This window comes from Schistocerca cancellata, chromosome 9 (genome assembly GCF_023864275.1).
Source record: "Schistocerca cancellata isolate TAMUIC-IGC-003103 chromosome 9, iqSchCanc2.1, whole genome shotgun sequence".
In the NCBI taxonomy this organism is placed as follows: Eukaryota; Metazoa; Arthropoda; class Insecta; order Orthoptera; family Acrididae; genus Schistocerca; species Schistocerca cancellata.
In genome coordinates this window covers 113324883-113341458 of record NC_064634.1, presented here as the reverse complement: position 1 = coordinate 113341458, position 16576 = coordinate 113324883, and the positions used below count along the sequence as shown (strand labels likewise).

Here is a 16576-nt window from a genome sequence, read left to right as displayed (position 1 = left end):
GCCTTTAAAAAGTGAACTTTCATAACTATTTGTTCCTCGTGCTTGGAGGAAAGTTGAATAAATTAGGATAGATTAAAAAGTACACTCAGGTTATTCAAACTCAAAGATAAGAGGATTCCATGTGTTGTGTGGATTGAGAAATGACAATGTTATTTTGCCTGTTAGGGCATAATATTACGTTCAGCTCCTGCCATATTTTTATGCATTGCCCTTGCTTCTCATTCACTTGTTCCTTCCAGCAAAAACAGCTCATGTTCCTTGATTTATGCTTCACACAATTGTTGATTCACCTTCAGTGACAATAGTAAACATTTCCTGTACCTGATCATGTGATTTGTTTGTCAGGTGGAACCAGCATCTCGTCTCAATTTCTAGTCCGCACTAACCAGACAGGAATAACACCTGCTTTGAGAAATGTAGCGGTAATCAATGCAGCAAAGCAGGCACGAACTGACTCTGAAACAGTTCGAAAGAGAGAGGAACTGCAACGTCGCATAGAGGAAACGCGTCGAAAACTTCAGAATGTAAGTAATGGTTGACCATTTTACTGACTACATAATTTCAGTGCCAGTATCGTAGCAGTCTGCTATAACCTGTGGCAGTTTCTATTTCATATACTACAGGCATGTGCTTCACCAAAATAATTAACTAGGCAGCTTGCAGATTATAGCTGTAGAAGTTAAGTAGGAGTTACTTGCTGTTTCACAGTAAGTGAAACTGTTTTGTTTGTGATTGATGTAGTTATTACTTCAACTGCAGTTGCCACCTTATGATGTTACTTTTTTTATCTGTGATATTCTGTACCTTTTTAAAACGTTTTCTAACTTCTTGGTCATAATTTGCCTGCAGAAGATGACTTGCGAGATTTGTGGCATGCCTGTCCCAACAACAGAGCAACAATATGTAAAAGTTCAACAGGAAGCTTTACAAATGACAGAAGGGATAGGGGGTGGGGGGACATGATGTGAGAGAAGGGGGGAGGGTGAGATTAGAGTATCTACCCCGAAAGAAAAAGGAGGAGACTGCTTTCAGTGTGTGTTTAATTAACAATATCCATAAATGTGCTGACAGGCAGTAATTACCAAGATACAAGGTGTTCGCAAAGTTGCTGTGCAGTTACAACACCTATTGGGGATGACATCCTTAGATGGCTATACAAGTCTGAACCTGCTTAATTTTATTAGAAAACACTTCCTGTAGATCCGATTGCGATATGCTTCTCATTGCACAGTTACTTTAGTTTTTAAGTCACAGAGCATGTGTTGGCGAATACAGTACACAGCAGATTTTGCTGGAGTAAGGTCTGGCAAGTGAGGGGGCCATAGGCTTTTTGAGGCAGCATTGTCCCTAAAAAAACTCTTTCACAAGAGGGATAGTGTTACCAGTTTTGCGTGCAGTAGTATCATCTTGTTGAAACCATTTCATCTTCCTTTTCTGGCCAATGAAATTGTAGATCATTAAATAATAACATTCACTGTTCAGTTTCTTCAATTAATAATAAAGGTCCAGTAATGCACCATCTCTGTACTGCTACCTTCACCCCAATTTTCTGATCTCACAGTGACATTTCAAGCACAGTATGACAATTCTGTACCAGGACTCCTCTGTATAGAAGGTGACATTACTGATACTCCTCTCAACAAAATATGCAAACCATTCACAGTAATGGATTCCCTTTTCTCAAGATCCGCATCTTTCAATTCGTACATTGCTGTCACTTTATACAGGAACAATTTCAGTGTTTGTGTAACTGGATTATGTGTGGTTGCAAGCCCCAAACCTTTTTCTTGTGCCAACTTGTGTATTGATTTTGCCAGCTCTGCTGTATAAACTCAGAAATATCCAAAAACTTCAGTATGTTCAGTTTAGAAGGCCTTCCAATTCCTTCGACATCTACCAGGTGCAGAAGTATGAAACCGTCATTTTGGTGGCAATAATGACACAACTGTTGTTTGAAATTGATAAACAATATTTTATACAAAATAGTCTCCATGCTATTTATACATTTCTCCCACCACTCCAGCAGGCTATGAATGCCACACCAAAAAAACAGTTCTTCTTTCGAAGCGAACCAGTCAGCAAGCCATTTTCATACTAATTGAAGTGTTGTTCAGTGAGAGCGTGTCCCAGTGATGCAAATGGATGATAATCAGGTGGAGCCAAGTCTGGAGAATAAGCCTCATGACCTACTATTTCCTAACTGAACACCTCGATCGTTTCCCTGACCCGTTTTGCTGTGTGTGATGGGGTGTTATCACGGAGCAATATGACTTTGTGATGCTTTTTTCCACATTCCAGTCATTTTTCACAAAATACTCATTTAAATTGGTCATTTGCTGTTGGTAGTGATCAGTGTTAACAGTTTCACCAGATTTTAGCACATCATAATAGATAACACCCTTCTGATACCACCAAACACAGACCATTGTCTTCTTTCCAAAGCAGTTTGATCTTGCAGTGTTGATGGTTTGCCTGGATGCACTCATGATTTATGACACTTAGGATTCTGAAAATATATCCATATTTCGATGGAGAAACGACTTCCTTTTGTATCTGGCGAGCAGCATTTCGCAAGTGGTCTTTTGATTTGCTTGCTGTCTTTCATTCAATTTATGTGGAATCCATTTTCCCACTTTTTGCTCATTCCCATAGCTTTCAACTGAAGAGAAATGGCTTCCAATAAGGCCTGCAATTATTTGTCTTTGAACTTTTTCAGTGGTTTCCCATGCTCATTGTTTCTCAGATCAAAATCACCACTTTTGAATGTTTTGAACCACTCTAAACCCTGTGTTTTCCCAAGAGTGTGTTAGCCGAAAGCTTCGACAAGCATTTGATGAAATTCTGCAGCAGTTTTCTTCAAATGATAACAGAAAACCAATGCTGTCTGCAAATCGTAGCCTCTAGGCACAAAACTCTACATGTTTATGGTTTTGAAACAGATGTATGGAACTTGTGCTACTGCATGTTGACATTTGTCGTCAGCCGTTACAGGAAGCGGATGGCACAGCAGATGCAGTCTCACAGGCCCTACACTGACGGCTAGCACCGTCTATAGGGAAATTAGAGTTTCATACTTCTACACCTGGTAACACTGGGCATCTCTCTCGAAATTTCTCAGTAAGTTGATGAACTGCACTGCAATGAGGTCTGTTTCCAGTACTTTTTCAACAGCTACCTTCTGCACTAAATCTGTGTATTTATCACCTAATTGCAAAATATGTACCTCAGTTGAAAGCACCATAATTTAAAAAAACTTGAAAATTTAAAAACAAGTTGAATATCTAAACACTAAATATCACATTAAGTAGCTTTCATCGACTGAACAAACAGTTAAATGTTATCTAACTGTAGAAAGAATTTAAAAAAAACAATTGCACATAAATGGAAAAAACAGTTCTGCCAACTTAGCTTTGAACTTTGAACATAATGCACAGTGACTTTTCAGACACTCTGTGCTACATATATTAGTATAAGGAGATACTAACACTGTGAAAAGTTTGAAGTTTTGATCCCATGGCACTACACAAACTCCAGGAAAAAATATTCTACCCAGAGGATATTGTTTAAATAATTAAACCAGACTGTGCTGCATTTGTAACAAAACAAAGGTACTGGCAGGGTATACCACATTAGATTTTACTAAGCAATAAAGCATCAGAATTGAACAGTAAAGATAAGGCTTTACAATTTAGATGCTGACAAAATAAGAGAGTGCAAGTATATTCTTAAACAAAAGTCAATGTCCAATTGTCCCTAGACATTTAATAAATGATGATGCTCCACCTCCCTGTTAAAATGAAAAGGTAATGATATTCTCACATATTCTCACTTTGGCCTGGAAGTCAGTCAGCTGTATTCAATATAGTTAGTTTTACATATTTTCTTTTGTGGATTCATACTCGCAGTTTGTTTACTGATGTGAAGCACATTTTTCACATCTGAAATATGTTGTACAATGTACAAAGGCTAGTGATATTTTGTTAAATGAAGCAGACCCATTCCTAGGTTACAGAAGATGTTGTTCCCACTAACTATAAATTTTATAACTTTTAGTCTATTGTTAGTGATTGTCATGTTACGAGAAAAAACTTTTTTCTAGTTATGTTTGATATATATTTGACTAAGAGTTGACAATTGTCATTTGTCACATGTGACACTAAGTTATGCCTTAGTACTAATACTGAATTTCTGGTGCAGGTAGGGCATCGCTCCAACTTGAAAACCAGCCAGAGTACAACAGATCTGAGCCATCTACCAGATAAGAATTTCCGGCCAACAGGCCTGGCACAACGCTACACATCTGCAGGAGGTAAAAGATACGCTACAGTCATCCGGCATAGGATGAGCATTACACTCCAGTCTGAAACGACTAAACCACTTCTGTCACTCCCACCACAGACATTACTGACTGGTCCTCATAGTGTCCTCTCAAAATTCTACACACAGCCCAACCATCCCCCAACATATCCTTATCCAGAAAGTCCTCTAGCATCATCAGCAACACTGTGCAAATACATGCCTTCATCAGCAAGATCTACAGACAAGAGTTCTGTTGGAAAAACAGATCTGGGTAGAACCCAGCCTTATCTGCCGGCAAAGGATTCTCCTCAACAAACTATTGTGAACGGCCCAACTTCAGCTAAATCAAAGAGAACAAATTCAAATCTCATTTCAAACAAATCAGCCATCTACCATACTTTGCCCATTGTCAAGAGAACACCAAAGCTCTTGAGCTTACCTATGGATAGAGATTCTTTGGAAATTGACACGCCACCTTGTGGTATAGTTACAACTCCTCCAAAAAGTCCTGGTATTCTGAAACGTATAAACACTCTTGCCTCTTCAGGTGATGACAGTGTTGAGATATCTGATGCTATTATTAATACTGCATCGTGTTCTATTAACATAACTACTAATAATGCTGTTGATGCTACTGCCACTGTTAGTACTGCTAACACTGCTGCCACCACTCCTACTAACACAACTGCTGCAATCACTGCAACTACTAAAATCTTTAATGCTGTTAGAAACAACTCCTGTAATACGGCTAATGAGACAAAAAGTCAGGCCAAGACTAAACCACCATGTTCTCCCAGTAAGCGTCCTGTATTCTTGAATCTGACTTCGAACATCAGCACCAGCAAATTGCGTCAAGGTAGAGCAGTGAAGCCCTCCTCTGTGAATTATTCTCTGCCAGAATCACCAGTCTGTGATGAGTTGAACTCGCCCACTGCACTATTTCAAAATTTAACAGATTCAGAGTCAGCTGCTAGACATAGCAAGCTTCTGCAGACAAGGCGATCTTGTAGCTACTTCATTGATCTTAATACTCTTTCAGATAAGGACCAGGAATTTAAGAAAGATGCAAAAGTAGTGGCAGCAAAGTCATCAGAATCTTTGCCAGCAACAATTGGACAAACAAATGCTTCTAGCTCAGAGAACCTTTTGGATAGTTGTGATGAGGAAGACGATGGAGCTGGAAACTTCAGTTCAGATTCTCTGGAAGAACCTAGTGAGTTCAGTAGCCGCACTCCTCGTCGTTGTGTAAGTGATTATCAGATATTTACGAAGCCGCACAGACAGTACATGGAAAGGCGTCTTTCAAGTGCTGCTGATCGCCACAAAGGACTAACTTCTTGCAGCCAAGAAAGCATCCTTTCAGATACCAGTGGTCAACTATCTAGTTCAGGAGACATACTGGAAATGTGTGAAGAAGAACAGGACCGCCACAGCAGTGCGAGCTTCTTCCTTTCTTTGCGACATGGCACCAGTCAGGAAAGTATACTTGGAGAAGACTGCACGCAGCCCAGATACAGACGAGACTCTTGTCGGAGTACAGAAGGTATACTAGAGACAGGAGATTTCCATCACAGAGAACTGCAAGCTCGTCACAGAGATTCTTGTCAAAGCACAGAGAGTGTTTTAACAGATGACAGTGATTTCCAAAGAGGAGAAAGTTGTGGTTTTGTCAATAAAGGATTTGACATAGCTGCCGGTGTGTACAGTAGACAGTGTAGAGGTTCAATTCCACCGAGTTTGGAACATCAGGAAAATCCTAGTGACTCTGTAGAAGAAAATAGACATCGCACTATATTTCGTACAAGAAGTTTGCAAGATACTAGATCAAAAACTTTGGTTGTGGAAACCACAGGACTGACAGTTTACAGCAAGCCACCAATAGCACCCAGTAGTAGGCCACAGACACCATCTAAACGAGTGATGAAAGGAGAAAATCTGATGTCACAGTTTTCAGAGCCAGCTAAACCTCCCATACCGACATACAGAAAAAATTCGTACCCCAGGAGTAGGCCACAAACTCCTACCTCCATCATAATACAACCTCAGATCAAAATGGCAGTTGAAGGATCAGATTTAAATGGACCACCACTTTCACCATCCTATATGAACACAAGAGCATCCGACAGTTGCCAGGAATCCCCTTGTAACTCATTATCTGAAGAATCTAAACCAAAGAGCAACCTCAGTTCCTACAGACCTCCCACTGCACCAAAGCCCGTTGGCAAAATAGCTCACAAACCTCCCCCAAAACCACGGCAAAAACCACCGCCACATTCTGTAGTACGAGAAAATGTGACAAAATTAGATGTCGGCAGAAATTCTGATGGGGATAATGGCAGCATCTTAACCAACCAGACAAATAATGAGAGAAAATCGCTGAGCATAATGAACAGTGGTGAAAATGAAAGACAGTTGAGTGATGGTGAAAACACAATAAAAAACTTAAGTGATACTGCAAATCTCATTAAGCGTTTATCGGGCCAACTTAAGGAAACTATGAGAAACAAAGTAGGGAAGCAGACTGAGACAAAGGGAGAGATTGGAGGTACAGACCCTGGATGTGTCAAAATTCGACCCAGTCAAAGGCCAGATGTGATCCCTTCTGTAGGAGTGAAACTTCTCAGGAAGAGCTTTGAAAATGTTTTGGAGGATGCAGAAGTGTCTGACCTAGAAGAGGATAGCTTCCCTATGGCTGGAGGTGGTTCTGGTTCATCAACACCTGCCACATCCTCTTCTGCTGCCAACTCCCCCAAACGGGCTTGGCCACCAGCATCGAGGGCACCTGTCCAGCGTCACCATCTGGCCAAGCAGTTGCTTCCCTCGAAGTACAGTGCAGGTACCCTCCACCCTGGCAATGCTCCCCAGTAGCCTTGCATGTATATCTTGAGCTTGTCCAGGCACACCAGTGGCAGCTAATTGCATGAATAATAAAGATGTTAATATAGGGCCATATTCATACAGGGGGTCACCATTAAGATTCATTTGTAGTGACACTGAAATAAAATTTTAATGTTTATTGCTGGTGTCCAGTTCAAAATGTTGGTGACTCAGTATTGAATTTAAATATGACAGAAAAGTATGTGCTTTCAAAAGAGTAAGTATCAGTTAAAATAAGATTTTTTTCCCACCGTACAGTATCCAAAAATTTTGCTAAAGTGTGCATTATCTTAATCAGATTAGATTCTATATTAACCAGATTGGCGTATGGGAAAAACGGTATATCTACACATCCACAACACTGATGGTCTGATCTCCAGCCCATGAGGTGGTGTACAAAGGAAGCAAACACATACAGAACATTACAAACAATCATCATCGTCACGCTATGTTAGTAAGTGAGATGGAAAGAGCACTTTACAGGCACAATGAGAAACATTCTCTGCTGTGCTCTTCACACTTTTTAATAGGGTTTAGATAAAACCAAAGTTGTTAAAATCTGTCTCTCAGAGTGCATGTATGTAAATAAATTAATGGTTGCAATGATATGATGGAAGACAACCATCAGTCTACAGAAAGCACTGTTGATGGTTTCGTGGGCCGTTGAGTGAGATATTGGACAAAGTAATTCAGCTTTTCAACTTGTGAACTTTGCACACCTAATCTTTGTCTCAGATAGAAAATATTGGGGGAAGTTTGATGCAGATCCCAACCCAGCTCTCCTCCCTTGTTTTGTATGTCCAAACACCTTACACACCAGCTGCGGTAATCCTTCATTCTTCATCATTCGCTTGGCATACGCAATACAGCTGTCGTACACTGTGACACTACAGAATCAGCTTTCCTTGTTCATAGTTTAATTCACAAAATACCTCCTTTGTGAAATGTTACCTATGGAATGTGTCATATAGCCACCCGCCCACCCACCCATCCGCCCATGGAGTAGATCACCATTGGGAGTAACCAAATTATCTTCAAATTCTTTTCAAAATTTTCTGATGCAGTGACATCATTAGTACTCACAAGATGGAATTAATTTTTCGAAACCATCTATACAGTGATGTAGGTTGAGGTCCCAGGTATTACACCCTACAACTATTCATCCTGGTGGGCCATCGGTTGCGGGTAAGTGATGAAAAAAATTTTGAAATTTTGTGTGATGCTCTACAACTTTAAAAAAATAGTGTTTTACAAACTGGTCACATAGTTTAGTGGTTATAATATTAGCCTGATATGCAAGAGGTTCGAATCTCATTAGGTGCTTTGAATCTTATATTTTAAAATGTTTATTAAAATAAGTTTAATAATTACTTCTATTCAGTTAATAGATTTTAAATGCTTCCAGAATGAAATGTTCACTCTGCAGTTGAGTGTGCACTGATGTGAAACTTACTGGAAGATTAAAACTGTGTGTCGGACTGGGACTCGAACTTGGGACCTTTGCCTTTCGTGTGCAAGTGCTGTACCAACTGAGCTACCCAAGCACAACTCACAACCTGTCCTCACAGCTCCAATTCCACCAGTTCCACTCCTGTACCTTCCAAACCTCACAGAAGCTCTCCTGCGAAACTTGCATAACTAGCACTCCTGGAATTAAGATATTGCAGAGACATGGCTTTGCCACAGCCTGGTGCATGTTTCCAGAATGAAATTTTCACTCTGCATTGGAGTGTGCGCTGAAATGAAACTTACTGGGAGATTTAAATTTTCCTCTATTCCTTTGTAATGTCATTTTAATCACTGTATTAACTTTCTAATTGCTCTCATTTTTAATTCCCATTATTCATTTTCCAGTGGGAATCTTTGTGCTTGTGATTTTAATGATTGCGTGTATTAATATTGACTTAATTTCTTCCATTTCCTCATCTTATATTTTCGTCCTTATTCTTGCAATCATTATTTATATTCATTGTTTTCCTTTAATTTCTCTGTACTTATAATCCATTCTTTCATTTAAATCCTCATCTGCATTATTTTATCCATTGTGCAATAAGAACTTAAGTTTTAAATGTTGGTGTGATGATTACCGTCCAAGCAAATGTACATCTTCTAATGAAAATAACATTTTTGACACCACTGCACATATAAATAGATTATGTACTCTTTTGTTTTTTAACTGATAGATTGGCATTTTCAAATAATTAAGTATTATGATAGATAAATAAAAATATTTCAATAATTAACTTCACATCACAAAAGATTGCAACTGGAAAACGAATGATGGGAATTAAAAATGAGAGCAATTGAGAAACCTAATATGGTGATTAGAATGATGTTCCAAAGGAATAGAAATTAAAAAATATGTTTCAACCAAATAATTCAATAAAAATAATTATCAAAATAATTTTGATAAAGATTTAAAAACAAAAGATTTTAAAGCACATAACGAGATTCAAATCTGCAACCTCTTGCATGTCAGATTAGTACTACAACCATTATATTGCGCAACCAGTTTGTAAAACATTACTATTTAAAGTGGTAGAGCACCACACAAAAATCTGAATTATTATTATTATTATTATTATTATTATTATTATTATGTCAGTTACAAATGATGGCCCACCAGGGTGAATGGTTGCAGGGTGTATGGGACCTTAATCTACATTCCCATATAGGTGGTTTCAAAAAGTTGATGCACTGTTGGGGACTTTTCCTTGTCAGTAAAGATATAACCACAGTTTAGCAGTTCACAGTGGATGAGACAAATAATAAAGAGCAGAATGAGATTTTCACTCTGCAGCGGAGTGTGCGCTGATATGAAACTTCCCGGCAGATTAAAACTGTGTGCCCGACCGAGACTCGAACTCGGGACCTTTGCCTTTCGCGGGCAAGTGCTCTACCATCTGAGCTACCGAAGCACGACTCACGCCCGGTACTCACAGCTTTACTTCTGCCAGTACCCCGTCTCCTACCTTCCAAACTTTACAGAAGCTCTCCTGCGGGAGACGAGGTACTGGTAGAAGTAAAGCTGTGAGTACCGGGCGTGAGTCATGCTTCGGTAGCTCAGATGGTAGAGCACTTGCCCGCGAAAGGCAAAGGTCCCGAGTTCGAGTCTCGGTTGCGCACACAGTTTTAATCTGCCAGGAAGTTTCAATAAAGAGCAGAGTGGAGCATCCAGTAGCATTACATGCTGCTGAGCACAATGTGCTAGATTTCAACGGCTGCTTCACAATCTGTGTCATATGGATCCTTCTCTCTCCCCCACCCCCCCCCACCCCCCACCCCACCCCACCCCCTCCTCCAATGCCAGCATCTCTGAATTACATAGAGCGAAATTGTCCTTACAACACATCATTTGAACCTGTAATCTTCCTGGCCTCAATCTCCAATAGCCTTGGCCCCACACTAACCTCCACTGCTGCCCGAAAACCGTGCCGTCACTTGCCCTGTACTCACACCCTCCTCTCCACAGTCTCTCTCTCCATGCTTCTTTTATTTATCTCCCAACATTTGAAATAAGATAATGTGCATAGCATATTTTCTGAGTTCTAAAGACTATTCAAATTCTGCTGTTGAGTAGTATATTGATACAGGTTGGAGTAATGCGTGAAATGTTGAATCAGTACTTCGACTCAAGCAGAAGCATGATGTCTGTTCAAAAAGTTCCGGAACTTTGTCTAAAAAATTTTCTATGCTTACCTGTTACTTATTTTGCATGGTCTCCTTCAAAATACTCTACTCCGCAGTTGATACACTGGTGCTGACACCATTTCCACTTCTGGAAGCAGTCTTGGTATGCCTCGTGTGGATCATGTGATGTGTCATCTGAAAATTTTCTGCTATCTCATCTGTTTTTGCAAATTTTCGTCCTTTCAATGGAGTTTTCAACTTCGGAATTAAAAAAAGGCCACAGAGGCTGGGTCTGGAGAGTACAGAGGATGAGGCAGCACAGTGATCTCACTTTTTGTGCAATAGTCATGCACCAACAGGGATGGGTGTGTGGATTTGTTATCTTTATGCAAGGGCTATGAATTGTCTCGCCACATTTCAGGCCATTTCCTTCTCACATTTTCTCACAGGTGTCACAACACGTCCCAATAGTATCATTGATTAACAGTTTGTTCCTGTGGCACAAATTCATGATGAACCAATCCTTCAAAGTCAAAGAAAACCACCAGCATGGCTTTGATGTTTGGCCTGATCTGATGAGCCTTTTTTGGTCTTGGAGAATCTTTCCCATCCTATTCTGAAGATTGAACCATGGTGTCAGAATCATAACTGTAGACCCATGGCTCATCAGTAGTTATGATTGTCTTAAGGAACATCTCAATTTCATTTGCCTGATTCAAAAGCTCTTCACAGATTGCGAGGCGAAGGTCTTTCTGGCCTTGACTCATGAGCCGTGGGATGAATCTGGCAGCAACATGATGCATTCCAAGATGCTGTAGCAGGATTACATCACATGATCCAACTGAAATGCTACATTCTTCTGCAATGTCTTGGACAGTCAGTCTTTGATTGGCACACACAATTTCATTGACGCTGCTGACATGGGCATCATCGGTAGATGTTGAAGGACGTTATGAACAAGAGTCATCTTTAACTTCCATCCGACCTTCTTTAAATGGTGTGAACTATTTGTAACACTGAGTATGACTTAAGCACTCACCACCATAGGCTTTCTGCATCATTTGATGTGTCTCTTTAAAGGTTTTCATGAGTTTGATGCAAAATTTAATACAACACTGAACAATAAATAACAGACATACAACACTGAAACTTCAGGCAGTTACATATTAAACACAAGCATGTGAAAGGATGCCAACCACATCTGACTCCAACACATCATTGGCGCGAAATTACAATTGTTCCAGAATTTTTTGAGCTGACCTTGTATTTTGCAGCTGTCATCACAAGAAACATCCTCTCATCCGCACTTTACATACTTCCCACCAGTATCACTTTTGCACTAATATCCACTTACTTCCAAGGGAAGCAAAAATATTTTTTTACCCTGTGGGGGGCGATTTTTAAAATGTGATTGTTCTTTTTGATTGATAGGCAAGAAAAGTGCATTAAGGAAATAGTAAAATATTTCAGGCTGCCCATAAATTGAGCTAATGTTAGTCTAGTAAATTATAAGGCATTGTTTGTTTGTGTCTTCCTTCACACCACTGTTTCGTTTATTAGAAGATTCTTACTTTTTTTCAAATACAAAGAAAATTTTGTAGAAGGTAATTCTGTGCTGGAGAAGAACTACATTCATTGGGAACTACCCAACCAAAGTAACATTGTGGGAATAAAAAGCTGAGAGCACTTACTTCACAGGACACTACCCTTTCAGTTTGATGCTATGTTTGTGCTTTGAAATGTAGTGTAAACTCGAAGCTTTTTGTGATGCAAACCTGACATTGCTTTATCTGTTAATTGAGCAGAAAGTGGTACAGAAATGGGAGCACTTTTAGGATTAAATAAGAAGGTCATTCTGATTCTTGCATTAAGGGACATGTAGTCAATAGGGTCAGTGGCAAACAAACAGTATAATGTAGGAGACAGATAAGACTTGAAAACTTTGGAAGTTATAACAGGCAGAGAGAGGGCAAATCTGTGTGTTACAGAAACTGAATGCAGAAGTTGGCAACAAAAACAAAAAAGTTGGAAAAAATAAGACTATGGAGAGAATGTGTAGGAGGAGGAGGAGGAGGAGGAGGAGGAGGATTGTAGGGAGCATGTTTCCACTTAAATTCTCACACATTATACAGTGTTGCAGAGCATGCTATATCACTCATATCAGTGGCATAAAATTATGTGAGCCACTATGAATATGGTCTTATCAAATGATAAAATTACTGTGCCATTAGTTCAATCTATTACTTTCAGTTGCTACATTGCATAATTACTTGCATGTTCTTGATTGTTACACGTGTTCCCTGTGTAATGCTGGCATCCTGTTGTATCTTATTTATAATATAAACAGTTCCAACATGCAACTGAGTACTTTAAAAATATGTTCTCTTAAATGCAAGCCTTGTTTCAGCCCCCTTTATTTTGTTTATTTCATTACCTGTATATTTTAAGTATACATTTATCTGTGTAGGTGTGACAAAGTATCTGGTTCCAATACGCAATACCTTGTAAAATTTATAAAACTTAAATTCTTACTAGCAGTGATCATAATATGAATTACAGTACCATATTAAACAGTGCTTTAAAGCTATGCTGTAAAGTAGCAAACAAATGTATTTTTGCATCATAATATGTCCTACACACCTACTATTTTGTTTGAATTTACAATACACTTACTGTGTGCCATTAGAAAGCATTGTAGATGATTATTGAAATGTGTAAAAATTGGCATGCCATGCTTTATATATTTGTCATTTCTTAAATACAGACTTTTAACGTGCATATGTGAACTCTATAACACATTTTGTTTACTCCAAATTTTATTATTTTTATGTTTTTTTTTTTTTTTTGTTGCTTTGTAGTACAGCTGCATGCATTGTTTTATTTTTTGCATAGTGGACAGTGATGATGGTGGAGATATTGATTCAGGAGATCTGCGAAGGTCTTGTTCGCTGAGTGACTTATCGAAACCTTCGAGGCGTCCTTTGCATGGTGGTCCTGTGCAAGGTATTGTATTATGTAACTCTTCACACATATTGTAGTAGATATCAAAAACTTTCTATAAATTTCATGCTCTCTGACTTGAATGGCAACTCTGGAAATTTCTCAGAAATGGAAAAGACTTGAAAGCCTTCTAGTTTGAACAAAATAGTTCTTAATAATGAAAGAACAGGTTGTACACAATATCAGCAATGTAGGAAAAGACAGATTCTTGGGCTGGAATGCCACACAGTACTATTATTTACAACATAATAATTATTTTGTTCTGTTGTAATTTAGTATGATCCAAATGTGCCACTCCAAACTCCTGCTTCTCATTTTAGAGCTCATAAAAGAAACAGTTTGAGCCACTGAAGTTGAACTATGTCACTGAATTCTGTTGGTAAAATAGGTGCAGTAATTGACTGCTTTCATTACAAGATAAGAGCACTTTGATACGCTTTGAGGAGTTTGTACTTTGTACTGATATCATCTTAATGCTCAATGCAGCGCCCATGGCAGTTAATCAGATGTATAAGTGTTTGTTTGTTCATTAATTCTCCCTATAATTTGACACTACTGGGAATTTGAAAACCAATTGTTTCAATCTTTCTTCCCCTATACTTCAACTCTTGTTGAAGAAGGAAATGAAATTTGTGGTTTGTTAAATGACACTGACCACAGTCAGCACTTTGAACTGAATACTGTTCTGTTTTTGTGGTCCATGATATTTTCAACCCCCATGTTAATATCCCTTCATCCTCAGTTCTAAGTAGTCCTGACTTGCCAGTGCTAAGCCATTCACTGTTTCACAATTACATACTGAATCAACATAATCATCATCTTTGTGATGGCTAATTGAGTAAAAGAATGCTCCTCGTTTATCCAAGAGATAAGATGCAACACTCGTATATGGATGTATTCTGATGGAGAATGTTGCTGACTTATTTCTCCAGTAACATAGGTAACATAAGTAACAGGTCCCGAGTTTGAGTCTCGGTCGAGCACACAGTTTTAATCTGCCAGGAAGTTTCATATCAGCGCACACTCCGCTGCAGAGTGAAAATCTCATTCTGGAAACATAGGTAACACATTGTTGCAACATTATGAAAAGGAAATTTGCTACTCACCATATAGCAGAGACACTGATTCGCAGATAGTCACAACAAAAAGACTGTCACATATAAAGCTTTCGGGCATTAATGCCTTTGTCAACAATAGACAACAGACGCGGGCGCGCGCGCACACACACACACACACACCACACACACACACACACACACACACACACACACACACACACACACACACACACACGTTGTCTCAGGCAACTGAAAACTGGTTTCAGTTTCCTGTGCAGTCGTGTGTGTGTGTGTGTGTGTGTGTGTGTGTGTGTGTGTGTGTGTGTGTGTGTGTGTGTGTGTGTGTGTGTGTGATCTATTGTTGACGAAGGCCTCAATTCCTCAATTGCTGAAAGCTTTATTTGTGATAGTCTTTTTGTTGTGCCTATCTGTGACTCAGCATCTCCACTATATGGTAGCAACTTCCCTTTTCATAATATTGTTACATTCAATCCTCAGTTTTCTATTGTTTGATTTAATTTAACACACTGTTGCATTTTCTAAGCAGTTGGATAACTATAAATTTACTTAACTTTTAACTTTCCCAAGCATTCCATAACATACTGTGAAGCTCTATTTTAGTGGTATTCACAAAATGGTTGCAATAACAGTGAGTGAAGTTATGATCAGTGACAGAGAGATGTTACCTCTATTGCATCAACAAGAAAGAAGACACCTGGGATTTCACAAGTGGTCATTGCTGAACAGTGTGAATATTTTTCACTTGTATGTGAATAGAATCCTTGAAGGTATCATTACCTTTGGTTTATTAACGGTGTAGCAAGCAATAAATGATTACTTCAGTGAGCCTCTGAACATCACTTTCTGAACACACATAACTTCTGCTGCATGATCAAATTTGTATCTACATTATGACTCTCGCCCCTAATCTAGATTCTTATGCAGTGGTCATTATTGATGTTATGGTTATAAGTTCACTACCTGTGTTTATTCCTATGACAATATTGACACCATGAACACAGCTTTCAAACTGCATGTGTTTAGTTTTGTTGTACAACACGTAGTGTGCGTGCACCATGTGTAGGTGTTGCTGATTCAGAGCTCTGAATTTAACTTTACTTTATTAGTGCATGCCTGTTTGTGACAGTAGGAAAGAAACTATTTTTAATCTTTACCTTAATATTTGCACGAACATATCAATAATACTTAAAAATGTGCAGTAAATATGATTTTTGTATTGAGCTAACGCGATTAAAAAACAGTATCTTGTTTTTATATTTGGATATAAATCACTCTAAAAAATGAGCTGTTCAGACTGGATCTTGAACTTGTGCTCTTTCCTGTTGCATCCATTTCTCTTACCACCTGAGCACCCTAGTGTAGTAATACACACAAATAAGTATTCAGAGTAACTTGATTACTCTAATGAGAACACATTTCGTAAGTTCAGTACAAAGTCTGTGTGCATAGCTATGCCAAGTCCAAACAAGTACCCAGCACCTTGAGAGAGGTGCAAGAGAGCACAGGAATGAACCATAACAGAATGAGGAAGGGAACTATCTGCACCAAGATTATTGTAGATAGGTCGCTAGTATGACACTGATGGTTGGCTGCACTCACTAACCTTGACGCGATGTTGTTTTCACTGTTTCATAGTGCCACTGGCAGGTGGACTGCCCTATGCCATTAGGCACTGTGAGGACAAGTTGAAT

The 16576-nt window shown here is 39.0% G+C and overlaps 1 protein-coding gene across 1 annotated transcript in view; it reads left to right on the top strand.

The window, feature by feature from the left end:
- The window catches only part of LOC126100190 (mitogen-activated protein kinase-binding protein 1), a 366221-nt gene that overhangs the window by 322280 nt on the left and 27365 nt on the right, over positions 1-16576 (top strand). The window contains exons 22-24 of the mRNA XM_049910749.1: positions 346-524; positions 4198-4309; positions 13699-13809. Coding sequence (XP_049766706.1) covers positions 346-524; positions 4198-4309; positions 13699-13809 — 402 coding nt within the window. The remainder of the gene's footprint in view (positions 1-345; positions 525-4197; positions 4310-13698; positions 13810-16576) is intronic.